Source organism: Sinocyclocheilus grahami, unplaced genomic scaffold (genome assembly GCF_001515645.1).
Source record: "Sinocyclocheilus grahami isolate Dianchi unplaced genomic scaffold, SAMN03320097.WGS_v1.1 scaffold51.1, whole genome shotgun sequence".
Classification (NCBI taxonomy): domain Eukaryota; kingdom Metazoa; phylum Chordata; class Actinopteri; order Cypriniformes; family Cyprinidae; genus Sinocyclocheilus; species Sinocyclocheilus grahami.
In genome coordinates, this window is record NW_015505230.1 from 808,392 (window position 1) to 836,386 (window position 27,995).

General features: G+C 37.6%; 2 protein-coding genes across 3 annotated transcripts; one reads left to right on the forward strand and one right to left on the reverse strand.

Annotated features, from left to right (window-relative positions):
* Positions 1 to 677: 677 nt before the first annotated feature.
* LOC107583166 (glycogen synthase kinase-3 beta-like) lies at positions 678 to 20,037 on the reverse strand. The gene is made up of 5 exons (XM_016269278.1): positions 19,303 to 20,037; positions 10,917 to 11,110; positions 10,677 to 10,760; positions 1,065 to 1,175; positions 678 to 812 (listed from the first exon to the last, which is right to left on the reverse strand). Exons 1-5 carry the CDS (start codon positions 19,388 to 19,390, stop codon positions 678 to 680), a joined length of 612 nt encoding a protein of 203 aa, XP_016124764.1. The 5' UTR covers positions 19,391 to 20,037.
* A 785-nt stretch (positions 20,038 to 20,822) lies between these two features.
* Positions 20,823 to 27,877, forward strand: LOC107583167 (transcription initiation factor TFIID subunit 5-like). Of its 2 annotated transcripts, XM_016269279.1 has the most exons (11): positions 20,823 to 21,248; positions 22,846 to 23,065; positions 23,216 to 23,531; positions 24,228 to 24,391; positions 24,758 to 24,893; positions 25,128 to 25,248; positions 25,432 to 25,561; positions 25,739 to 25,903; positions 26,350 to 26,527; positions 27,025 to 27,202; positions 27,283 to 27,877. In XM_016269279.1, exons 1-11 carry the CDS (start codon positions 20,855 to 20,857, stop codon positions 27,498 to 27,500), a joined length of 2,220 nt encoding a protein of 739 aa, XP_016124765.1. In that variant the 5' UTR covers positions 20,823 to 20,854; the 3' UTR covers positions 27,501 to 27,877. The 2 variants fall into 2 exon arrangements, with proteins under 2 accessions (XP_016124765.1, XP_016124767.1); XM_016269281.1 differs by lacking the exon at positions 27,283 to 27,877 and having other exon boundaries at positions 26,350 to 26,546; positions 27,025 to 27,136.
* The last annotated feature ends 118 nt before the right edge of the window (positions 27,878 to 27,995 follow it).

Below are 27,995 nucleotides of genomic sequence, written 5' to 3' on the forward strand. Positions count from 1 at the left end.
CACAGTTCACGCAGGAATTGTCACTTGCACAATCGAGGCAGTGTTGCATCGTCACTAAAGTTTATAATTTGCATTTCTTTTTAGGTCTTGCCAGTGTTTAAACCATTCAGCACTTGTGCATTCTCCAAGAGACGGTGTGCTCATGCACACTCAAAGCGCGCGCACACATAAGGCGGCCTCACATACAGCTCGCAAAATCAGGCTGTTTGTAAACTATCGTGCAACAATTGCCCCATCGTTAAAACAAAATTGCACTGCATGGTCAAACATTTAGGTGAAATAATTATATATTTTTTGAAAAATGTCTAAAAAATGCTGCTCAGGAAACATTTCTTATTATTATCAATGTTGAAAACAGTTGTGCTGCTTAATATTTTGTGGAAACTGTGATACAGATCCTTTATATGAAATAGAAATCTTTTTTAACAATGTCTTTACTGTCATAAAAGTATTATTTTCTCTTCAAAGATGTTTTTTACTGACCCCAAACGTTTGAACAGTAGGGTATGCACAATTTGTATTTACTGTCAATCACCAAAAGGTTTTTAAGATTATGAGCATCAATACAGAACTTCAGGCAACGTTTCAACAATGTTTTCTTCAAGATCTCAAAATGAATGAGTGCTGGTAACTTTACAGCAGATGTTATATGCACGACAGCAGCTAATTTCCCTGTCTCACCTTCCAAAGTCACAGAGTTTGAGTACAGCTGTCTCTGGGTCGAGCAAGAGGTTCTGTGGCTTGATATCTCGATGGCAGATCCCATACGAGTGGATGTACGCCAAGCTGCGGAACAGCTGGTACATATACAGCTGAAAACACACATAAACAGTGACTTTAATACAGCAGAATTTGCGAGCTGAGATCTAAAAAATATTCCACTGTAAAGGTCCGAACGGAACAAAGACATGGCACAAACACTCATGTTTACACCAGTTACACCACAAAGTCCATGCTAGTAAGTTGTGCAGCTTTGGTTCATGAGACAGACCAGCAACAAACCAACAAGGAAAATCACATCTTCAAAATAGTGAAAAATGTCAGATTCTATTAACAGACGTTACCTTCACATAGACCATAGGCAGATTCTGCTTGGCTCTGCTGTAGTGTCTGGACACTCGGTACACGTTCTCAGGCACATAGTCCATCACCAAATTCAGATACACCTCATCCTTCTGTGGGCATGAAGATGACGACGGGTGAGGGACAAAAGGAAGAGAGTTTAGCAGGTTGATATCTAGACAACATCTTTAAGGGACCCCAAAATGAAAACATCTTTAAGTCCACCCAAAAATGAAAATTCTGTCATCATTTATTCACTCTCATGTCGGTCCAAACCTGTATGACTTTCTTCGTTCTGCGGAACACAAAAGATATTTTGAAGAATGTTGGTAATCAAACCGCTTCTGGTTGCCACTGACTTCCATTATATTGACAAAAAATAGAATGGAAGTCAATGGGAACCAAAACTGTTTTTGGTTCCCATCTTCTTTAGGAATGACATGAGAGTGAGTAATGACAATTATCATTTCTGGGCGATATATAGATGTAAGGTCACAGGTGTGTGTTTACTAGCTGTTATATACAATAGCATGGTTCACCAGATTATCAGAAAATAAATTAACATAACTATATGGTTATGTAATATACAAGTCATTTTTAGCTTAATTTTAAACATAACATACAAAGTGATATACACTATTGCTCAAAAGTTTTGGGTCAGTCTTTTATTTTTTTTTTTATAATACTTAAAATTATACTTTTATTCTGCAATAGCATATTAAATTGGCCAAAAGTGACAGCAAAAGACTTTTATATTGTATAGTATTTAAATCAGTGGTGTTCTTTTGAACTGTCTATTCATCAAATAATCCTGAAAAAACACGGTTTTTCCAAAGAATATTAAGCAGCACAAATGTTTTCAACATTGATAATAATAATAAATGTTTCTTTAAGCAGCAAATCAGCATATTAGAATGATTTCTGAAGGATCATGTGACACTAAAACTGGAGTAATGATGCTGAAAATTCAGCTTTGCCATCAAAGAAATACATTCAAATAGAAAACAGTTATTTTAAATCACAATAATATTCCACAATATTACTCTTTTACTGTATTTTTGATCAAATAAATGCAGTCTTGGTGAACACATGTGCCTTCTTTCAAAAACTCTTACTGATCCCAAGCTTTTAAACAGTAGTGTAATATTACTCTACTATTTTTGTATTTTGGTCATACATTATCACCCACCCGTAAACCGGAGTGTTTATTCCACTGTGTATATTCACTGGAACATGTGGATAACAAGAACCTTTCAGTGGTGGTCTTGCCAGGGGGTCTGAGACTCAACACACATGAGTCACACATAGACTATTTGAACAGTCATTATTTCTCTCTCTCTCTCTGTTGCCCCCTTAGAGATATAAACTCGTAAATGTAGTTGGAAAATTAACCTGCCAAAGGCACCAAGCCAACTCCTGCCTCACAACAGTGACATCCGCTCAGCGATTGTCCTGCGATTGGCCGAGCGCTGTGCTGTGATTGGCTGTTCACGCACATATACAAATCCTTAGATAAAAGAGGCTGCTAAATGACAAATATTAGTATCAATGCTCCATGCTGGTACTTTCCCATTGGTAGTGAGTGAAGACAAGAGTTTTACACATTTTGAAAGAGAGCCTTAATATCATTGATGCTGATTGGTCAATATAGCATTCCAACTATGCTAAAACACATGATATAGTAACATCTGCCAAAAACAACAACAACAACTCATAATGTACAGTATGGACTATATACTGCCTACTATATTTTAAAAGGCTTGTGAAACAAAGCAAAGATAAACATCTTAAATGATAGTATGCTACATTGTTGTCACATGACTTCATGACATACGCTAGTTTGTTTAAACATATACATTAGAAAATAATTAATATTTTTTTTCCACACAATTATATATATATATATGTGTGTGTGTGTGTGTATATATATGTGTATATATACACACACACACACACACACAAAATTATATAATTTAATATACATCTCAAAAATATATGACAGGTTATCTAAGATATTTATTTGCATATCATTTGTATTATTATTTTTTTATTATTGATGTTTAAAAGTTAGGATATCAGAAACCGATACATTGCTATTTCTGACTTTTAACCCATGTGTGTGTAAAAATGTCTTTCATTTTAGCAGTCCAATCAAATACGGAGTCAAGAAATAGTTAGAGCTTGGAAAGTCAAAACAAGTGCATTGCATTGTGGGATATAATAGCCAGTGTAGTGTGCTTTGTTGTAGACTGCACATTTTGGCAAATGCAGCTGGCAGTTGCATACTACTGAGTCTAGATTGCACTTCTGTTCTTGACTTCAAGATGAAGTGACTGCTAATATCCATGAACTTTGATTCAACTGCACAAATTGCCAAGTGCGAGTAAGCGGGTATGTAAATGGGTGAAAGTTCTGTCTGGACAGGGTTACATAACTGAACTGATCCTCTTTCTGTGACACCAGGGGAGCTGTCAGGACAAAGTCACAGTGGTCAGACACTATGTCACCGTGCTGGAATGGAGGGTTAAACCGGTGAGGACAGCCCTGCTCTTGCTGTCCGTCAATGAGACGGGCAGAGACAATCGCTTCACAGGTCACAAACATACTCTCCGCATGCTAAATCAACATGTTAACATGTGATTCTGCCTTGCTGTGGTGATAACATATCTCAGTACTCAAGAGGGCATTAGACTTTCCTTCAGATTGCAGCAATACAATACTTACATATAGTAGGGCTGGGTTTTGACACAAATTTCACAATTCGATTGGATTCTCCTTCACAAGCTTTCGATTCGATTACCGATTCGATTCACTATAGATTATTTTGGATATACTGTACATCAGGTACAGTACTTGCCAAATTTTCTCAAGGAAAAAAAATCTCTCAACTAATGCTGTAAAATATACATGAGAGTCATTTGGTTCTACATTACTATAATATTGAAGGTTAAAATTGACTGATTTATAGCCTACAACTGATAAAATTACACTTAAGTTTTTTAAATAATAATGTTACAATTACATAATAATATTTTTACTTCAATTCATTTTTTTTATATATATAAACATTTAAATGGTGGCTGTCATAAAAAATGTATGGATTTATTCAAACATAAATTAAACATAAGAACAGTAAAAATTATAATGAATATGTTATATTGTGCATATATTTAGCAAAATACCCCTCTCTACAGTTTATTTTTCTGGCTGACTAATGAGTTTATGGTCACCATATATGTTTTTCTGAGGTAAAGGTGATGTTACGTGACATTGTTTACAAGACATTATATTGACGTCTTTGCGCGGCTGAAACACTGATTGAGCGATTACATGAGACAAGATACGGATTGTAAAGTTGTTCTCTTTCTTTTAACTAAACTTCGGATGTTTAGTCGTTTTTTTGTGCCGAAGCTGGTATTAATGTGAAGGAGATGATCAGTTCACGTGCGCCTTTTGCTGCCGCGTCTGTTCAACTGATGCGCTACAGCAATCTGTCACTCCACATTAAAGGGGTCATATGATGCTGCTAAAAAGAACATTATTTGGTGTATTTGGTGTAATGAAATGTGTTTATGTGGTTTAAGGTTCAAAAAACACATTATTTTCCACATACTGTACATTATTGTTTCTCCTCTATGCCCCGCCTTTCTGAAACGCATCGACTTTTACAAAGCTCATCGGTCTGAAAAGCGAGGTGTGCTCTGATTGGCCAGCTATCCAGTGCATTGTGATTGGCCGAATACTTCAAGTGTGTGACGGAAATGTTACGCCCCTTACCATACTGTGATGCCGTGTCCCGGAGAAACGAGACAAAAACATTAAAACCCATTATAAACGAGGCATTTGTTGCATCCAGTGGGGACATAATTACGGATTATAATGACATATACTGTCTTTTTACGCTCTGCATCGTGCCGCGTAAACATAAAACCATGTCTGCATTTCTGACCGGAGAAATGACAAACAACAAGCGCTACTCTACAATGCTCAAAACTCGCGTTTGAATCGTCAGTGGCAAATTCTTTAAATATAAAAAACGTACTTACAGACGTACTTACAGTCTGTGAGTCAGAACAGCCGGCGTTGTAGTCTACTCTACCAGGATCAGGAAACAGTCCTCCATAAAATGTGCTGCACACATCTGAATATTTGGGTTGAACTGTTCTGAAACAGTGTTGTAAATACAACTTAACCACTGATTTCTAGTCGTGTCCTCTTTTGGAAGACCAAACAAAGTAGTTTCGCTTTCACAACGAAACGCACAGCACCTTCACAACATGGCGGCAGCAACAATACTACAGCGAGAATAAGTTACGCCTTCTTTCTTTGCGTGAACATTTAGGCGGCGTTATGCAAATCTTCCCACATCGTGATGTAGGTATGTGGAGGCGTGTTAGAACAAGCCGTTTTAGGTAGGCATGGTTGACTCTTAACTTTTATAAAGAATCTCTCTTTGGATTTGAGACATTAGTCTTTGCAACTTTACAGATCTTCTTTATGCACCAAGAGCTTGTATCACTTCAAAGAGAAAGGAAAATTTGAAATTGCATCATATGACCCCTTTAAACAGCGCCAAAACTGCATTTATTGTTTAAATACTGCAATACAATGGATAGACAGAATTTGAAATCTGAGACTTTGCTTCATATTAAAAGTAACCAATTGGGCTGCCTCATATTTTTGTGGAAACCGTTATATAAAGTTCAAAGAATAGCATTTATTTAAAATAGATTTTTTTTCTAAACATTATAAATGTACTTACTGTCACTTTTGATCAAGTAAATACATCATCAATGGGTATGATATGATGTATATAATGTTTCAGGCCATAGTGACATATCAATCCATCATGACTAACCATTCACTGGCAGCATCCTACTTTCTGTAGTGTTTCTTTTCTTTTATGCCTCTCAAAGCACTCCTCCTACATGATCTCTTTCACAACGTCTTCGTTTCTGTCTTTGTTACAAAGGAGAAGCCCTGCCGTTGTGTGTAAGAATAACTCAAGAGTAACCGTATACCCTGCGGCCTCTTGTATGTGCTCCGGTGTGTACGTGCGTCTTTAGGTTAGATGGCTGACATTTAGTGAACTGAATTGGTTTACGGTGGGATAAACCAATCTTTACAAGGCTCCACCATAAGGATGGCCTGGGTTCAGGTTCAACATAAGTAAACCAACATGCCCGTTAAACAAAATCATTTTCATTTGTTTGATATATTGATTACTGTGGTTGAAATCGGCTGATTTAAATATGTTGCCATCATAACGTGATCTCTCAGGCTAACACTGATTAAGATTTATCGAATTGCAAGGATTTCTGATCATCTTGGAAGCACCAGTTTGAATGGGCTACTCCAGAAAACTTGAGTAATGAAATGAAAATTCAGCTTTGCATCACAGGAATAAATTACAGTTAATTTAAATTGTAATAATATTTTGGTGAAATAATTCTTTCAAGAACATTAAAAATCTTTGCGACCCCAAAATTTTGAAAGTAGGATATTTATAGAGATATACACATTATAAACTTATGTCACTAAAATATGTATTTATTATATTTTTGAGGAAGTAATATTCTTAACTTCTGGCACAAACCAGCACAGAGAAAAATTATTTGTACACTAATATTTGACACTTCAATTGAATTAATTCAATCTAAAACATAAAGGGAAACAAAATACTGAACTCCCTCCCGACCTTGCCCCCCCCTCCCCTTTTGCCCCACGCACCACTGAACTCTGACCCTCTGATGGACTCTCCCACTCCCCCCTCACAAATACACACACACACTGTCACCTTAATCAGTCTGAATAAGCTCTTTTGCACTACAAAATCATTATATCTGCACTGTTGTTTACTTCACTGGTTTGCACTCTATCTGCCATGTACCTTGTGCTGCTTTATATATATATTTTTTTACCTGTTTTGTATATTTGTATAGTTGTATTTTTATATTTAATCAGTACGGCTCGGCTTCATAAACTGTAAACCTTTCTACGCGCCACAGGAGTTTTCCTTTTTCATTCATGGGAATGTGTATGTTCTGCTTCGACTGCACTGATTGGAGTGTTTTTGAAGCTGCAGCCACTGATCTGGATGAGCTCAGATACTGTAATTTCATATATCAGTTTATGTGAGGATATGTGCATTCCTACCCGGACACTCCTATCATTCAATAAAGATAAACCATGGTTTACTGGGAAACTCAATCAGCTTCATCATGCCAAGGAAGATGCTTACAGAAGTGGGGATAAAACCTTGTATAACCAGGCCAGAAACCGACTAACAAAGGAGATCAGAGAGGCTAAAAAAAAACTACTAGCTACTCCGAAAAGCTGAAAAAAACTCCCGGTATCAGTATGGACTGGTCTGAGGAACATCACTAAGTACAAGACACCATCCCCGCAGTCTGTGGAGAATCAACAACTGGCTGACGATCTGAATGTGTTTTACTGCTAGTTTGAAAAGCCAAGTCTCACACCCCACACCTGCTCTGATCTGCACTTCACCCCTCTCCGTCCCTCTCCTACCATTTAACCTGCGTTTCAGAAAGCAGAAGACTAGGAAAGCTTCAGGCCCAGACGTTGTTTCACCTGCCTGTCTAAAGGTCTGCGCTGACCAACTGGCCCCCATCTTTACACAGATCTTCAACAGATCACTGGAGATGTGTTAAGTCCCCTCCTGCTTCAAACACTCCACTATAATTTCAGTCCTCAAAAAAAAAAAAAATCACTGGACTTAACGACTACAGCAGACCTGTCGCTCTCACATCTGTGGTCATGAAGTCGTTTGAGAGACTGGTGTTGGCCTATCTGAAAGACATCACTGGACCCTGCTGGATCCTCTTCAGTTTGTGTACGGAGCAAACAGGTCTGTGGACGATGCAGTAAACATGGGATTGCATTATATTCTGCAACATCTTGATAGACCTGGGACTTACGCAAGGATCTTGTTTGTAGACTTCAGTTCGGCCTTCAAAACCATCATGCCTGATCTCAGACAAACTGAACCAGCTCTCCGTGCCTACCCCACTCTGTCCGTGGATCACCATGATGATGATCACACGACAGCACAGTACGGCTCGGCTTGGCTCAGTTTGCATTTCCACTGCGGTTTAGTACCGCTTTAGAATGGGCGGGATTATAGACATGTTATTATAGTTGGGCCGCCTCTACTGCCATGCTGAGCGACCTCCTGAAAAACATTTTCATTTCGCATCGTCCCATCAAGCTCTCGCTAGATCCGCGCCTCTGCTATCAACGAGAGGAACGTCTGTACTTCCTCAACAGACCATGAAACAGCCATTATTTTGTTGTTAAAAAAAAAGGTGCGTTCGTTCAAAAAAAGTTGTGTTCGATCCTCGCTGGCTGTGCTGATTTAATCTAGCGGGTCTAGTGTCTCGTGTTCAATGACGCAGGTAGTGGCGATTCTCTCCGGCAAATCAGTGATCAGCAGGGTATACACGTCACATTTTGGTAATGGTACGGCTCGCTTGGAACCTCAGCTGAGGTGGTACTGAAAAAAGTACCAGGTACCAGGTACAGTGCACAGTGGAAATCTCCCCAAAAGTGAGCCATGCCGTGGAAAAGTGCCAATAGACTCCATTGCTAAAAAGGCCCAGCAGAGGCTGTATTTCCTTCGCCAACTGAGGAAATTTAACCTGCCACAGGAGCTGCTAAAAGCAGTTCTACTCGGCTATCATTGGCCATTGTCCTGTGTTCATCCATAACTGTCTGGTTTGGTTCAGCTACCAAATCAGACATCAAAAGACTACAACGGACAGTCAGGACTGCTGAGAAGATTATTGGTTCCCCCTGCCCAACCTCCAAGATCTTTACACCTCCAGAGTGAGGAAAAGGGCTAAGAAAATCACTTTGGACCCCACACACCCAGGCCACTCTCCCTTTCAACTATTGCCCTCTGGTTGGCGCAACAGAATACCGACCACCAGAACAGCCAGGCTCAAGAACTGTTGTTTTCCACAGGCCGTATTCAGCCTGAACAATTAAAACTTTCATAAGTATATATTGCCCATTATAACTGACACACTTATACATAGCATATCTGTACATTCATTGAAACAATTATATGTTTTTTTTCTCTATATTTCTACTTCTGTATTATATTGCATTATTTAATTTTCTGTTTTTCTAATATTAGTGTTATATTTCATCTCTATTGTGTAATTCCTATGAATGTCTGCACTATCATGTATGTTTGCAATATTGTCTGTACTTTCTTCTGCACTGGAAGCCCCTGTCGCCAAGACAAATTCCTTGTGTGTGTAAACATACTTGGCAAAAAAGCTCTTTCTGACTTATAAAGTTAACACTTTACTCTGTAAAAACTTTCTCTTAACTATGTAATGCTATAGCATTCTTGTTATAGGATCCTGACAAAACTCTGATCCATTTTGTGTGATCTGTTTTCAGATTATACATTGAAAGGGAAGTCTGAACTCCCAAAGACCTGACTCGGTGAACTCTCTACACACACACACACATTGTCCCTTTGGTTGGCTGCACAGGAGCCAGAGCTTGTCATACAGTAAAAATAGGGCTGGTCTAACAGTTTATCTTCCCATCAATCAAAAGTTTCCTACTGAGCTGTCTCTGGCCACTGCTGTGACGGTTTTGCCCCCAGGACTATCGCAGGATTACTAGAAATCCTATCCACAGGTTAACGCTGGAGGGCATGAGCAGCCAGAGCTGTAAATCACAACAAAAATACCACCCTGCTTGGATAGCAGATGTCTTCTAGTGTATGTACTGTATGCTCGTGCATATTATTTTTAGATTTATATAATGATTTAAAGAAGAATGGCAGCATTTTGTGTATGTGTACCGCACCATGTTCCCTTCTGGGACATTATATATATATGTATATTTTATTTAATTTGTTCATAACGTACTGGAGAATCTTGAAAAAAGTCCCCCCAAATAAGGAAATAAAAAGAAAAAAATCTGTGCATATGTTGCATAAAAATTATAGAACCATTTTTTGGTTGAGATATCTTACTTTTTAATAAAATATATCTACTTATAATTTTATATACAAAAAATATTCAAAAGTATAAAAATGTCACTAAATATATGCATAAAGTAAAAAACTACAGCACCATTAAGATTGATTACTTATTTATTCAGGGTTTCCAAACTTCCATAAGATCTCATTACTTTTGAATTAATTTTACAAAAAATAATAAACAAGTAAACAAACAAATATATAGCAATATAGCAATGAAAATCATCGAAAATAGGCTTAATTTTCCTTATGTAATATATCATTTCTTTTCATATATTTATTATTTTTTTTTAAATAAAAACACTTGACTAAAAGGTCATACTCTATTGGATTTCTTTTCAAGTATGCTGGTGTCCAGAGTGTAACTCGGTGTGCAGGAGCCATACTACCTGCAGGGCTCTGATGCAGAGCCTCGCAAGCACAGCTCATTAAAAAGTTAGATATCAGACTGCTACTTTGGGTTGCACCATAGGAATACATATCCCATGACCTAAAGCATTTGCTGGAAACTGCTGGACAGCATGTTTTTGGTTTATAGGGCACGTGATGCTGCTCAGAAAAAAAAAAACAGAAGAAAAGCGGCACTCACTTTGTCTCCACTGGAGTAGAAGAAGTAGCGCAGACGGACAATGTTACAGTGATCCAACTTCCTCATGATCTGTAACTCACGATTCTGACAAAAAAAACAATTCATAGACAGAGAAAGAAAGAAAGAATCACGAGAAATGACATCAATATAATGCTAAATGTTTATAAGGCTAAACTTGTCACCTCAAGACTAAACATTTCTGATGTAAACACACACAACCAATGATAAACAGATGCTTACCTTAAACCTTTTATCCTGCAGCACCTTCTTTATGGCCACCAGCTCACCAGTGTTGCACAGCTTCGCTTGATATACGACCCCAAACGAGCCGTTCCCGATGACCTTTGTGTCCGTGTAGCTGACCTCCTGAGGTCGGTCGGGTCCCTGACCGGGGGTTGCGGCCACTGTGGTAACTTTACTGCCATCTTTATCTCCTAAACAGAGAGAGAATGTACAATGTACCATGAATATTCCATTGCAATTCACTGGTCTGTTTTACATGTTCACATGCGTTCTAGGTGTTACTATGCTCATTAGTGTGTGATCCTGCGTGTATCATTCATTCACCAGAGCTCATTTTCGAGTTAAACACGTCCGCTTCACACCTCATCACGTTTTCACACCCCTGAGCAAGTGCTTGACAACATGAAAAAGGGAAATATGAGGACAAAATGGGAACTGTCCTCAATTATTTAGTAGAAATATATTTTTATTGTGTAGCCAGGTCTGTGGTCAAGTAACAGAAAACTGACTAAATACTAGAGCTGCACGATTAATCGAACGCGATTGTCATGCGCATTTTGTTAGTAAAGCCGGTTCCGTAATCAGCAGTAAATCTTCAGCAGGATTTTTTTTGCGTAACTTCTCAGTTAACTATGGCTCTGTGAAGTAAATGCTGCTCCATCTGAAAGCATGTGAAAATACCACATTTAATAACATATTTTTACTCCAAACTCACTTCATAACGTCAGTCGAGTGTTTGAAAGAAATCCTTCTGTGAGATGATGTGGCTTCTTACACAGAATAAGGCACGCAACATATTTCATAGTATTTAAGCAGTGATAAAGCCATTGCATTATAAATATACTTTATTTTAATGAAAATTATAATAATAATAATAACTCAGATAAACCATATATTGTCATAATCGTGTGTTTATTTGTCACGTTGAATCAATAAAAGCAGTTAAATCTTCTGTTTATCCAGCTACCGCTATAGAAATTTTCTGTGTTTCTTCTGCAAGGCGTATTTGGAGTTTCAGCGTGAGAGCGCCCTCTGGCCTTTGGATGGAGATTTGGACTGAAAGATACGCATGACAATCGCAGCTTCTGTCGAATCGCGATTATGATTTATCGTGCGGCCCTACTAAATACTAAATACTTTTGTGAGTTTAAATTATATGGATAATGATTTTGTATAGCTAGCAAATGGGATGAATAATTTACACAATTAGAATTTTTGTTACACTTTATTTTAAGGTGCTCTTGTTACAATGTAATTACACATACTGAGTAATATTAATTAACTACATGTACTTATATGGTTAGGGTTAGGATTTGGGTTTGGTTTAGGGTTACTTGCATGTAATTATGCATAATTAATTGTTATTATAATAGTAAGTACATGTAACAAGTGTAACAAGGACACCTTAAAATAAAGTGTTACCGATAATTTTAATTGGAAATTAAAGATAAGCTCATCGTATAAAAAGTGATCTAGTCCAGGCCAACGCTTAGGCCACAGAAACTTAATGTCCACTAGGAAATAACATCAGTGATCTTCCATTATTCTTTTTATCACCATAAAGTCGAGATATTTCCATTAACCTATCACATTCTCATTAGTTACACTACCGTTCAAATGTTTGGGGTTGGTAAGATATGTTAATGTATTTTTAAAATACGACTGTTATGCTCACCAAGACTGCATTTATTTGATTAAAACATGCAGTAAAACAGTAATATTTAGAAATGTAAAATATTTAATATTTAATATTAATTTATAACAATTTAAATATATTTTAATAAATTATAAAATGTAATTTATTCATGTGATCAAAGCTGAATTTTCAGCATCATAACGCCAGTCTCCAGTGTTAAATGATCCTTCAGAAATCATTCTAATATGCTGATTTGTTGCTCAAGAAACATTTTTTTTTATTATTAATGATGAAAACAGTTGTTCTGCTTAATAGTTTTGTGGATTCTTTGAATAATAGAAAGAATTTATTTGAAATTTATCTTCTGTAATATTTAAATATATTTACTGTCACTTTTGATAAATCTAATGCTTTTAATATATAAAAAATGTATTAAAAATACAAATATATATATATATATATATATATATAAAGGGGTGGTTGATCAGCTTTTTTCGAAGGCTTGATTGTGTTCAGTGCAGTGTAACATGTGCTCATGCTTCGTTTAAAAAAAATAATAAAACGCATTATTTTCACATATTTTACCTTAATTCTACACCGCTGTTTCCGTTCTCGTCAAAACAGTCTGTCAAGTTCCTGGTTCTCTGAAGCCCCTCCCTCAGAAATACGCAGTCAGGCTCAGATTGGTTAGCTGGCCCAGTGTGTTGTGATTCGCTAACTGCCTAGTGCACGTTGTCCGGAAACATCATGCCCCCTTCTCATTACAGGTAGTTGCATGTTCTTGGGGGCAGTGTTTATGTAAATGTCAGGGTTTGTGATGTCACAAACCCAGGAAGAAGCTCGTTGTAGTCCCTACCAGCCTTTATTTGTAGTCCTAAAGTACAGCAATTTCTTTAAAAGAAAATCTCTCTTTGCATTGAACTTTGAGCGTCGTAACTTTGCAGACGTTGTTTATGCTCTAACAGCAACACTACACATTAACTGAAGTTAAAAAAAATGTTTAATCATAATCAACCACCCCTTTAAAAATTATAAAAATATAAATATATTTTTAAAAATGTTAGACTTTCAATCAGACCCATTTCTGGAAAAAAAAAAAACCAAGGTAAGGGAAGCAATTGTGTATCTGTTCTTCAGTGTCTATTACAGACACTCCCTACAGAATGAAAGCACAAGGAAGGAAATATCAGCTTTACCATACAGGTTTCAAAGTATAGACAGTATCATGATTCATTCATCACAGAGCATATAAATCAGGAATGCATCAGTGTTACAAAAATAATCTGTGTGAGTGTATGTTTGGCAGGTCAGGTGAGCCGTGGAGTAAAGTGCAGACCGAGTGCACGTTCAGCACGGGGAAATGTGATGAGTCAGAGGGCGTGAGTGTGCGCACACAATCGCACGATGAGCTAATAAACATCTCGGCTCGGCAGCATGGAATTTTAATTGAGTCACGGCCCATTACTTACCCAGATCATCTTACCATCCAGCTCGCGAACCGACTAGTCATTTAGCAATTCAGATAAACCGAGGCATTTAATATAAGACGCAGCTTAGCTTAATCTTCTCCAGTCTAAGAGACTTTTCATCATTACGGCTACAGCATTAATCACATTATCTCACATACAAAATGATTATCCCTCTCCATCTGCAACGTTAAGAACAGATGAAAATTAAACGATCACAAATAAACATGAACTGATTATGAATATCTAATGATTAGCCCTCCCTGCAGAATTTAAACACCAACATTCTACATATCAACCCTTGCGTATTGTTATTTTATTATAAAGAATATTAGTCAGGATGAACGTCATAATTAACTTGACACTTACGAAAACAGGCTGTGACGCACTGATGTTCAATGCATTCAACTGGCTGTACTAATATTAAAATCCTGAATGATACCAATAAGCCAATAATTATTTTCATATTATGGCATTATTATGTACAGTACGCAAAATGGATATTCATTTTGAGATTTACATTTAACATTTTTTTATTTTACACCATATCATTTAAAAGTTTGGGTTCAAAAATTATTATTATTTATGTTAAATAATACATTTATTCAGCAAGAACGCATTAAATTGATTAAATTAAAATATATTAAAATAGAAAACAGCTATTTTAAATTGTAATAATATTTTACAATATTTCTGTTTTTACTGTGTTTGTGATCAAATAAATGCTTCCCAATCATAGTTATTAATGTTGTGCACTGCTGTTTGGGCTGCGTGTGCTGAGCTAAAGATGATCATCGGTAAACTGAAGCGCTCTTTTAACTTAACCAAACGCATTCTATATGAGATAAATCAGATATACATCAAATAAACACAATATTACAATGTACAATTGCACAAAAGGCTGCAAACGAACAGCGCGCATCTGAAGTGTCTCTGAAGGAAATAATGCATTATTTATCGGCTTTAAGATATCGGCCAAATTTTCTTATCAGGCCGATACCGATAACAGAAAAAATGAGCCGATATGGGCCGATACCGATATGGTGGCCGATATATCGTGCATCCCTACAGATGAGCATAAGACACTTCATTCAAAAACATCCTACCAACTCTATTCATTTAAACGATAATGTGAGCATTAGATGGCAGCAAAGGTAATCTTAATGTAAAAACTGTAAAAAAGCAGTTAAATATCCAATATCTGCTGGTATGTGCCAACTGATAACTATTGTACCAAGATATTATTCTTTAGGCTTTTTGTCCACTGGACATTTTTTGAAAAGACATACTTTTACTGTTAACAATATATTAATGATCAACACCAGTACAATTGACCCTTTGAACAAACTTCTGTCCCTCACAGGCTCGTTTGTCATTTCATACACATTAGACACCTACCCTAAGGAGGTCTATAATAGCTTTAAATAGGCTTAAACCCTAATTTGCTTGGACAGGCTCATGGTGTTATCTTCAATACGAGCTATGAAATGTAATTTCACAGCTATGAAGAGAGGCATGTTGCTGTTCTCTGACAAGCGTGCCTAGACACAGACTATTTGGCGTGTGACGGTAATGAGTGCATCACATGCTCAGGTGTAGCCCCTCTATAGAACACACCCTGTGGAGGAAGTCACGCTGCCTCAGGCCTGGGCGTTGCTATGGCAGCAAGATGAGTCAGCTGGTAAGGCTGATGCTGGTAGTCGGCTGACAGAACCCCAAAATCAAAATATAAAAATAAATGCTTGTTTCATAATATGGCTTTTTATTATTTAAATAAGCATAATTAAATTAAATTATATTAATTAAATTATATTGAATAAAAATTGTTATAGTCTATTGCTGTGTGTACATTAATGAGGGAAAAAAATTAACTTAAATGATTTTAGCAAATGGCTGCAATATAACAAAGAGTGAAACATTTAAGGGGGTCTGAATACTTTCCGTACCCACTGTATATATATATAAAGTCAGAGTTTTTAAGATTTTTTAAAGATTTTTTTAAAGAAGTCTCTTATATGCTAAGCAAGGCTGAATTTATTTAAACAAAAATGTATATAAAAAAAAACTATAATCTTGTAAATTAACGCAGTTTAAAATAGCTGTTTTCTATTGTAATATATTTTAAAATGTCATTTATTCCTGTGATCAAAGCTGAATTTTTTTCAGCATCATTACTCCAGTCTTCAGTGTCACATGATACTTCAGAAATCATTCTAATATGCTGATTTGCTGCTCAAAAAACTTTTTTATTATTAATATCAATGTTGAGAACAGTTGTGCTGCATAATATTTTTTTTTGTGAAAACTGTGATAAAACAGTATTAATCTGAAATATAGACCTTTCAGACATTATAAAAAAAACTATTTAATGCATCTCTATTGAATAAATTATACATTTCTTTCCGACCTTTTAATCAATTACTTCATGTTTGGCTTTTAAGGTCAAATGAGGAACTTTTTAGGGAACTAAAAAAAGAAATGTTTCAAAACATTGCAATAGAGTATCACTTGATGATAGAATCAGTTAGATGTGTTTAGATGTGTCTAATATTGTATATATTTAGTGAACTGAATTTAATAAATTCTATTCTTTCTTTTTTTTTCGCAATTACATTGTTGTACACGATGTTTAAGGAAAATACAAGATGCACAATGTCTGCTTTTAAACCCTCCAAAACCTAATCCCAAGTAGAAAATAATCTAACGAAACCATTATGTTTCCATTATGGTACAACACCATTAGACAGACATGGATGTCTTAAGTGGCGGTCAGAGTGCCAATCCACATGTCCTCCCCTATTGTTAAGTTGCCTGTGACACTACAGACAGCTGCTGTAGGTTTAGGCACTTGGAAAAGAGGTAGAGTCAGAGGTGAGTCACATGCATTCCTCTGATCCTCCTTTCCTGAGGAGCACAGTGGTGAGATGCACATCATTAGTGCAGGAAATGAGTGATCTCTCAGGAGAGGGGCCTGTCAATCAAACCATGGGGCATGGGTTCAAAGAGGGGCAATGGACAATTTTACGGCTCATGCAGCTAAACATTATCCAGCTAGAAAGTGAGATAGCAAGTAGTAAGCTGTGCCTCAAGACATTTATGGCTTATAAATCAATACCTATTCAAGGATCTCAGAGCACTAAAACAAGCCCTGAGCTCATCGTGGAACATCTTCCTTGGTAGTACAATGAATCTAGCCAGCTAAAAGGGTCTCAGATTAAGCCCTTAAAGGGATAGCTCACACAAAAAAATGCAAATTGTGTCATTTTCTCACCCTCAAGTTGTTCCAAACCTGTACGGGTTTCTTTCTTCTGTTGAGTACAAAAGAAGATATTTTGAAGAATGCTGGTAACCAAATAGTTGACGGTAGCCATTGACTTCCATAGAAGAAAGAAGCTCATAAAGGTTTGGAACAACTTGAAGTTAAAGTAAACGACGATGACAGAATTTTCCATTTTTGGTGAACTGTCCCTTTAAATGACAGTTTTACGTTTCCACAGAAATATTCTGATCAGAAAAATGGTCATGTATATATCATAAAAATGGACCAAAACTGGACAATATTTTTTAAAATCTGTAAAAGACAATTTGGCATATTCTTTAATCAGACATTCGGTTCACGTAAACGCTTTATTCGGAATAAACGCTGTAATTAAATTATCATGTGACGGCTGTCTTTTTCAGACTTCCGTAACCTGGAATATTTGTTGAAACTGCTTATGTTTAGTATCACAGGGATACTATTATAGTTATAATTAATATTTAGAATTAGTTTACATTTTTAGATTCGCTTTCATTTTATTTTAGCTAAAAGTTTTAGTAATTTTGCTGTATGTTTCTGTCATTTTTGTTAATTTCTATGTAGCTTTTATTCATTTTTATTTGTAGTTATTTTAGTACATCAAATTAAACCATGCGGCAAATAGCTGAAATAAAATACGCTTTTTTATTTTATTTCAGTAAATGTTTCATTTATTTCAAGCAACGGAAATATTATTATGTAGATTGTGTCTACATGATGCTTATATGAAAAAAATTCAGATAAAATTTTGACAATTCTTAATCGCAAGTTAACGCAGTCATTATCTTAGCCGAAAAAAAGGTCTGAGCACTGCAACCTCCCTGGTATAAACTACTGAGCTGTGCAATGGTGTCCAGTCAGGGTGCTTCCTTAGTGCACAGTGCAGCAAATGTGTTTCCATTGAGCAGATCTGATAATAAGAGACAGGACCTGACCCATCCCTTGAGATCCAGGCAGCATTACATTAGGAGCAAGATGACATGACAGATGCTCACAAACTGTATATCATATAGTGCTGGGCGGTATACCGGTTCATACCGAATACCGGTGTTTATTTTTGTTATGATATGAATTTTTTAAATACCGGTGTATGTTGCTTAAACAACGTTCGGAACGCGACACTGTTTGAGAGGGGTCCCTTTTCACTGTTGCACTGTGGTGAGGGAACAGCTGTATGTGTTACTAAGCGTGAACGTTCCGAAACTGAAGCTGTAGAACTAATAGAACGTGATGACACAGAAGAACTCATCCACAATATCCACACTGACCCCCACAAATATCCACCGCCCCCTGCCATCAGCTCCCGCGTCTCACACACACACACACGAGCGCGACTTTAGCACTAGATTTACCTTTTAGCGGGCTTTTTTTCCATAGGATATTCACACTGACAAACCTAGCAACTTTTTTGGATAAACCTTAGCTATGGTTCAGTTGGAAGATTTCGCCAGTGCTGTCCCACGAACGCAAGGTCTGACTTTCCCGGAGAAGTGTCGCCTCTCTCGGCGTCTGTTCTGTGCGGCGAGCGGCAGAGAAGCAGCGCATTCAGTTGGCCGCTTTCTGTGCAGCGAGCGGCAGAGAAGCAGCGCATTCAGTTGGCCGCTCCGCAGCCGCCTCGTCAATAAATGAGTACAAAACAGCGTTTCCTAGCACCTGTCGCTTACCGATTGTTTGGAATTATAAATATGAGCGTAGTTCGTCTGTTAATATCACATGCACTTTTTTGTATGTTTTTTTTAGTTCGTTACTCAGACAGTGCGCTGCGTGAGACAAAAAAGTAATACCCGGTCATGCTTGAAAAAAAAAATACCGTCATATACCGTGAAACCGGTATCATTTAGAAAAAATACCGTGATATACATCATATCACGGTATTTACAATATCATACGTATGCATCCTAATCAAAACCAGGTTTGAAATTCTTGTTTTTCTTATAGTGTTTGTCTGAGAATTATTACGATATAGTAGATGTTGATACGTACTGCTGACTTTCATGTTGCCAAAGGCTGAAGGCTGCGGCACTGGCTTGCAGCTCTCCGCAAATGAGGAGGTCCTAGGCCGGCCTGACATCTCCAAGATGCCGTTACTCTTTAACCACGATCCTTATAGGCTCCTTTAACACAAGAGTAAATATCTGGGGTCCAAGTCTGCTTTTGTTTTAAGCAAAAACTCCAGGATATCTCTTCTAATGCAGTGAATTCAGAGGTGGTCAGCTGATTGTAGATGAAGATATCCGTTCATTAACCATCAAATGTGCCGTTTAAAAACACGTTACAAACCAAATGGTACAAATCAGTCCCCGTTTTAGACTTGCCGATGATAGTGTCACAGAAAAATGTCTATGAAAGACTAAATCACATGATCTTGAACAGATACTCAGCCTATATCAGTTGACATCAGCATTAACTGTTATCTCGCATGCGCACAGATGGAGTCTGCCGAGATCACATAAACTTAATCATAATATATCTTTCACTTTATATCCTTCAGGTGTCGCCGGCGTGTATCGATAAAGCTGACACCGAGACTTGCCATGGCCACATCAGCCCATGAATATTGATCTAGATCCGATAAAACGCCAATAACTCCGGCATTTTTCTTCCAACTGACGGGACGGATGTCGCTAACTTTTCTCGAGCCCTCAAAACACACAGAATCCCTGAAGAAGATGTTTGCTTTCGACGGACACAGCCCCTCTGGACGCCTCCCGCTAGCGATGTGAGTGAGATTCGTGAACGAATCTTTTTGAATGAATCTTTTTGAATGAATCTTTTTGAATGAATCTTTCAAAACGCTCCAAACGACTCGTTCCTGACTCGGACTGAGCTCTTCTTGATTTCGCTAATAGTAGAGTTTACGAATATTTGACTAACTCGTTGTAAAATACTTTAATAGCCAAATTGCAGAAAAGTTTACCAGTAAAACGTAGGTCTACTGTAATTACGTTTAGGACGACTGATTCAGCTAAAATGTAAATACAATAATCAGGATTTTTTTATGTAAATTGTGTTTTTATGAGTTGGGTCATTGCAACAAACTGACTGAACTGGGACATTAAATAAATAAAACTTAATCCGAGAAAAGCATAATAAACAGTAACGTGTTCATAAGTGGCTTTATTGGAACGTTTTAGAGCCACTCCGGGACCACGTGGTGGCGTAATTTCGTAATGACGGAAAGAATACCTGAAATGGTTCTTTGAAATGAACTGTTCAAAAGAACCGATTCTCGGAAATGAGTCAGACTTCCCACCACTACCTCCTACCGGAAAGTAAAGGAAAGCGCAGTACTCGCTCTCATCTGCTGCTGGGACATTACTGCCTCTACAGTCGCTTTGGAAAATAATACCTCTTTTACGTAAAGACAGGCTTTCAAACGCTGAAAAACGCAACTTTTACGTGATTTCATGTATATATATATATATGTAACATCAATACATGTTACATATATATACAAAAAAAGCCCTGCGTACGGACGTCATGACGTACGCAGCGTGGTACGTCATGACGCCATTGCGTCCAGCGCCAAGGAAAAATGGCGGCTGTGCAAGATGGACCGATGGAGCTGGACGCAGAGAAAGAGACAAAGCCAGAGATTCTCAGCGATGGGACGTCTAACCTCTCGGGGAACACAGCGAGCGGGACGCTGTCCTCATCGCCCCTCACCGCTGCTCCCGCCGGCGGAGCCCCGAAGATGGAGGACCAGCAAACTTTGATCGCAGTTCTGCAGTTTCTAAAGCGGAATAAACTGTCGGAGTCGGTGGAGATCCTGCGGCGGGAAGCCGGTTTAGGAGAACATCAGGAGGACTCACAGGCTACCGATGGCAGCGGAGGAGGGAAGGGAGACGGGGATGGAGGGGATGCAAACTCTCTGCTCAGCCGGGTGTTCATCACATCAGCAGCCGCCCCCCAAAGCATGCTCGTAAAGAGTGAGTGTCACCTACAACTTCTAATTGCCGATATTTACCATACAATGTACCTTTAATACATAAAGTAAAGGTGTACTGCACCTTTAAATTGTTAAAACAGTGCAAAATCAGCTTTATGCCTTTCTAATGTTTTGCTGTAGTTTGTACAGAAGGTTAGTTGCATCAACAATATAGCCCTCCAAATATTCTTGCTTATGTTTTGTACATTTGAACACTGAGTTTCCAACATATTTCACTGGCATTCCACATGCACTTTGTGCAGGAAGTAAATGCATAAAAAAAGTTATGGTTACATTTTTCTGTAATATACAAGCAGAAAAATAAACATTACTGGAATATAAGTATGTTACTATAGTTACTATAAATAATACTACATGCATTATAATGTAGATATCAGAATTCTTATAGGTAACTAAAACTGTACAAAACATTTTCATTGTCTTGAAATAAAATTAAGCAGCACAGCTGTTTCCGATAATGATAATAAATCAGCATATTAGAATGATTTCTGAAGGATCATGTGGCACTGAAGACTGGAGTAATGATGCTGGATATTCAGCTTTGCTTCACAGGAATAAATTATATTTTAAAATAGAGACCATTATTTAAAATTTTAATAATATTTCATATTATTACTTTTCGACTATTTTTGATCAAATAAATGCGCCCTTGATGAGCAGAAGATACTTCTTTAAAAAATATAAAAAATCTTACTGATCACAAACTTCTGAAAGGTAGAGTATGTATAGACAAAAACAGAATAATAAAAAAATTAATAAGCGAAAATGCACAATTACTATAAAATTGAAATGAAAAATATAAAATTAAAAATACTAAAACTGTACAAAACATTTTCATTGTCTTGAAATAAAATTAAGCAGCACAGCTGTTTCCGATAATGATAATAAATCAGCATATTAGAATGATTTCTGAAGGATCATGTGGCACTGAAGACTGGAGTAGTGATGCTGGAAATTCAGCTTTGCTTCACAGGAATAAATTATATTTTAAAATAGAGACCATTATTTAAAATTTTAATAATATTTCATATTATTACTTTTCGACTATTTTTGATCAAATAAATGCGCCATTGATGAGCAGAAGATACTTCTTTAAAAAACATAAAAAATCTTACTGATCACAAACTTCTGAAAGGTAGAGTATGTATAGACAAAAACAGAATAATAAAAAAATTAATAAGCGAAAATGCACAATTACTATAAAATTGAAATGAAAAATATAAAATTAAAAATGTACAAATTTATTCAGTATATTAATAAGCTTTAGTAAAATCCCAATACAAAAATGTACATAGGTATACATTTAGTACTATATATATATATATATATATATATTTTAATAATGAAAAAAATTGTCAAAATGCATGGGGGGGGAAAAACTTGAAAAACCGTGTTCGGCATTCGGCCCAGTGTTTCATTTTGTTCAGTTTCGGCTTCGGCCAAGCATTTTAATTTCGGTGCATCCCTAGTCTTTGTACCGTGTAGCATCTTTTGCTGTGATCTACCTGCTTTTTCAATATGCAGCTGTATCATCAACATTTCCAGGTGTGATTTGCCATTTATGTTTATGTTGTCAGAAGACCAGCCGGATGTCAGTGTGGTGTTGTCAGCGTACAGCCAGCAGGGAGACCCCCCCCTGTATCAGGTGTACTACAGCGGCCTGAAGAACTTCATCGAGTCCGTGCTGGACTGTCACCGAGCGGAGCTGTCCCAGCTCTTCTACCCTCTGTTCGTCCACATGTACCTGGAGCTGGTCTACAACAACCATGAGACTAAAGCAAAGGCTTTCTTTGACAAGTAAGCATCAGATCTTGTTTACGTTGTGGAATTAATGAGGGATGATATGATATAATGTAATTTGACTGTAATGACCATTTTTATTCTGTAAATCTAAACACTGGACTCTTCAGTAGTGGCTTAACCAGTTCGTTTCCTGTTTGCTGATAGGTTCAGCGGCGATCAGGAGTGTTACTATCAGGATGACCTGCGCATTCTCTGCGGCCTCACTAAGAAAGAGCACCTGAAGGGGAACGAGGTGCTGCTGGACTTCCGCACCAGCCGTTTCGTGCTGCGCATCTCCCGAGACTCGTACCAGCTGCTGAAGAGACACTTGCAGGAAAGGCATAATAACCAGATATGGAACATCATTCAAGAGCACCTGTACATCGACATCTTTGACGGCATGCCTCGCAGCAAGAGCCAGATCGACAGCATGTCCGGCAGTCTCGCGGGAGAGGCCAGACGAGAAGTCAATAAAGCCAAGGTTAGACATGTTTCCATATGGAAAATATACACTACCTTTCAAAAGTTTGAGGTTGGTGAGATTTTTAAAAAATGTTTTTGAAAGAACTCTTTTATGCTCACCAGGGCTGCATTTATTTGATGAAGAATAGTGAAATATTACAATTTAAGATAGCTGTTTAATAACTGCTTTCTATTTGAATATATTTTCAAATGTAATTTATTTCTGTGATGTCAAAGCTGAATTTCCAGCATCAATACTCCAGTCTTCAGTGTCACATGATGCTTCAGAAATCATTCTAATATGCTGATCTGCTGCTCAAGAAACATTTCATTTTTGTGGAAACCGTGATTTTTTTTTATTATTGTTTTTTTCAGGAATTTTCGATAAATAGAAAGTTCGAAAGAACAGTATTTATTTAAAACAGGAATATTTTGTAACATTGTAAATGCCTTTTGGTTCATTTTATGCCTTGCTAATTTGTTTTTAAAAAATCTTTTGAAAGCTAGTGTATATAATAGATGTTTTTTAATATCATTAAGATACTTGATGGTATCACAGTGACAGAGTTTGCACTTTGAGGAAATTATAAGGAAAGGCATTGAAAGAGATTGAAAAAAATGATCTTATAATTGCAGTCTCTTGAACTGAAATCATCTCTTATTTGAAAATGATTGTGTGTTTTAATGATGTTTGTTTTGTTTCTAATGGTATCAGGTATTCTATGGCCTGCTAAAGGAGCCAGAGATCGAGGTCCCGTTAGATGATGAAGATGATGAAGCAGAGAATGAGGAAGGGAAGCCCAAGAAGAAGAAAACAAAAAAGGACAGTCTGGGCTCCAAGAGTAAGAAACAAGACCCCAACGCTCCTCAACAGAACAGGTATGACATTTTTTTTTTTAAATGCATAATGATTACCATGAAATTATTAAGCAGCACAAATGATTCAACATTGATAATAATAATAAATGTTTATTGATAATACATCAGCATATCAGAATGATTTCTGAAGGATCATGTGACACTGAAGACTGGAGGAATGATGCTGAAAATTTAGCTTAGGATCATAGGAATAGATTACATTTTAAAATATATTACAATAGAAAACAGACTTACTGACATAAATCTGACTCCAAACTGTTAAAAGGTAGTGTATATTGGACACATTTATTTTTCATGAGAATTTAAAGATGATGCTTAGAAATTATTTGAATCTGGATATATAGTTTCATAACCTCTGACATACAGGATCCCTCTGCCGGAGCTGAAGGACTCGGACAAACTGGATAAGATCATGTACATGAAGGAGAGCACCAAAAGAATCCGGCTCGGCCCCGAGAACCTGCCTTCCATTTGCTTCTATACGTTCCTCAACGCCTTCCAGGTTGGCAGTGTTTTTGTTGATGCTTTAGTTGGGTGTAGCTGAACTTCACACCTGCTGATCGTGTGTTGTCTCTCAGGGTTTGACGGCGGTAGACTTCACCGACGACCCCGAGAACCTGCCTTCCATTTGCTTCTATACGTTCCTCAACGCCTTCCAGGTTGGCAGTGTTTTTGTTGATGCTTTAGTTGGGTGTTGCTTAACTTCACACCTGCTTGATCGTGTGTTGTCGCTCAGGGTTTGACGGCGGTAGACTTCACCGACGACTCCAGTCTGTTAGCGGGAGGGTTCGCAGACTCCACAGTCCGCGTGTGGAGCGTCACACCCAAGAAATTGCGCAAAGTCAAATCCACAGCAGGTACGTACCTCCATAATCACTCACATTTGAGAGAAAACTTTACATTTCATATCTTACAACTTTAACATTCCAATACCAATATTTCCACTTTTAAAGACAATCCCAAATGTTCTGCTTCTAGACCCCAGTGTAAGCGGTGTATGATGCCTTGTATGCTTTCAATTATGCTGTCCTATTCTCTAGAACTGAATGTGATTGATAAAGAGTCTGATGACGTTCTGGAGAGGATCATGGATGAGAAGACGGCCAGTGAGTCGAAGATCCTCCACGGTCACAGTGGGCCGGTGTATGGTGTCAGCTTCAGTCCAGACAGGTATCAAATGTGTCTTCTGAGTATCTCTGAGTAATACATGACAACAGGGGAGCTGTGTAAGCATAAGAACGACCAAACAATTAGTTTGCTATGGACTAAACACGTTTGAAGTGATTTGATATCTTCCTGCAGCAGCTGATCTGACAGTGTGGTTTGATATCTCTGTGTGTCTCTCAGGAACTATCTGTTGTCCAGTTCTGAGGATGGTACAGTCAGACTGTGGAGCCTGCAGACGTTTACGTGTCTCGTGGGGTATAAAGGACATAACTATCCAGTGTGGGACACTCAGTTCTCACCCTTCGGCTATTACTTTGTGTCAGGAGGACACGACAGAGTAGCACGGTACGGTAGATTCTCATTATTGTAATGGTTTTTTTTTTTCATGTTTTAATTTTTTTTATATAAAAATTGATAGTATTTTTTTTGTTTGTGTTGTGATATTATATAATTATATAGATATTAAATAAATAAAAATTATATATTTATATACAAACGTGTGTGTGTGTGTATATATATATATATATATGTGTGTGTGTTAATAATAAATATATCTCTAAATATTACAATAATAATAAGGCTTATTTCCAAAAGCAAAGTCTTTTGATTTTAGCGAGAAATATGACCTGAATAACTTTTGACAGGTTTTTCACCCAAATAGCTTAGCATTATATGAGTGTCATATAGTCTGTTTCCAAATACGGTTATGACGAGACCCATCTATGAATGACAAGATATTGCAAATGTTTTCAAGACCTTAATCAAATAGGATATCTTCATTTGCTTCCCAGCCTCTGGGCGACGGATCATTACCAGCCCTTGCGGATATTTGCTGGGCATCTGGCTGACGTCACCTGCACGCAATTCCACCCCAACTCTAACTATGTGGCCACAGGCTCGACCGACCGCACTGTACGCCTCTGGGACGTCCTGAATGGAAACTGTGTCCGCATTCTCACAGGTCACAAGGTATCGAAAGCTTCCAAAGGTGACTGGAAGATATGAGCACTGCACAGGAAATCCCATTCGTCTCATTTATGTTTGAATTTGCATTGCATCACTGTCTCTGTGAAGTTCTTTCATTATTCATTTTCTCCCTCTCAGTGTTATTAATGTAGCCTTACTATTATAGTATTTATGCTATAATAGTAAGCATTTTAATTTAGCTATATTTTTATTTCAGTTTAGGTAATTTGAGTACTTCAGCTTAAACTGATTGTATTTCATTTTGTTGCCAAGGCAATATTTCTAATGAAGTTTTTTTATATATATATAATTTGTATATTTTAATTCAGCTGCTATTCAAAACACTGCTCCTTGTCATTTCAAACCCATCACTAACAAACCTGCTCAAGCCTTCGTTTCTTATGTCTATCTCATGTGCAATTTATTACCCAATGACTATTTTTATCCTGTGCCCTATGATAATAGTAGTAATAGTAAAAGTGATCATGATTGTTTTTCAGGGGCCCATCCATTCTCTAGCATTCTCACCTAATGGAAAGTTCCTGGCATCTGGATCCACAGACGGGAGAGTTTTACTATGGGATATTGGACATGGGCTGATGATCGGAGAGCTGAAGGGTCACACAGACACAATTTATGCCCTCAAGTTCAGCAGAGACGGAGAAATCCTCGCATCAGGTCAGCACACAACCTACTGAATGCCTTCTGTCGTCTGATTGATAGTCATTCAGTTCAAAACTCCATGTGTTTTGTTCCAGGTTCTATGGATAACACAGTTCGGCTGTGGGACTCCATGAAGGCTTTCGATGAAGTGGAGACTGACGACTTCACCGCAACGACGGGCCACATTCACTTGCCCGATAACTCCCAGGAGCTGCTGCTCGGCATGTACCACAGCAAATCCACACCTGTCACCCACCTGCATTTCACCAGACGCAACCTGCTACTGGCTGCAGGCGCCTACAACTCCCAGTAACGTGACCACATCTTCCTGAGGACAATGACCTTTTGTAACTGTATTTGTTTTTTGTGAATGGTGCATGTTATTGAAAGATCACTGCTTACCCTAATATGTGAAATAGGTTCAAGCGAAGTGAAAAGCACTGAGCATACAGCGATACCTCTTGCATCATTCATATGCTGATTCTAGATCAGATTTTACACCTCATGCTCACGAGAAGCTTATTTCTTTTTCTCATCGATAGCATCACTGCCGTGCTTCCCCCCCCGAGGCCCTTACACATCACATGCCTCGAAATGATGTGGCTGGTCTCTTTTTGTCTTTGTAAATCAGGGCTGTCCAAACTCTGTCCTGGAGGGCCGGTGTCCTGAAGAGTTTAGCTCCAACCCCAATTAAACACACCTGAAGCAGCTAATCAAGCTCTTACTAGGCATACTAGAAACTTGAAGGCAGGTGTGTTGAGGGAGCTAAACTCTGCAGGACACCGGCCCTCCAGGACCGAGTTTGGGC

Coding starts and splice junctions, on each gene's coding strand:
- LOC107583166 (XM_016269278.1), bottom strand. CDS start 19,390: ATGTCAGGCCGGCCTAGGACCTCCTCATTTGCGGAGAGCTGCAAGCCA. Junction 10,761..10,916: donor TGCAGGATAAAAGGTTTAAG/GTAAGCATCTGT, acceptor TTTTTTTGTCAG/AATCGTGAGTTACAGATCAT. Junction 813..1,064: donor TGCCTATGGTCTATGTGAAG/GTAACGTCTGTT, acceptor GTGTGTTTTCAG/CTGTATATGTACCAGCTGTT.
- LOC107583167 (XM_016269279.1), top strand. CDS start 20,855: ATGGCGGCTGTGCAAGATGGACCGATGGAGCTGGACGCAGAGAAAGAG. Junction 24,894..25,127: donor CGTTCCTCAACGCCTTCCAG/GTTGGCAGTGTT, acceptor GTTGTCGCTCAG/GGTTTGACGGCGGTAGACTT. Junction 26,528..27,024: donor GCATTCTCACAGGTCACAAG/GTATCGAAAGCT, acceptor ATTGTTTTTCAG/GGGCCCATCCATTCTCTAGC.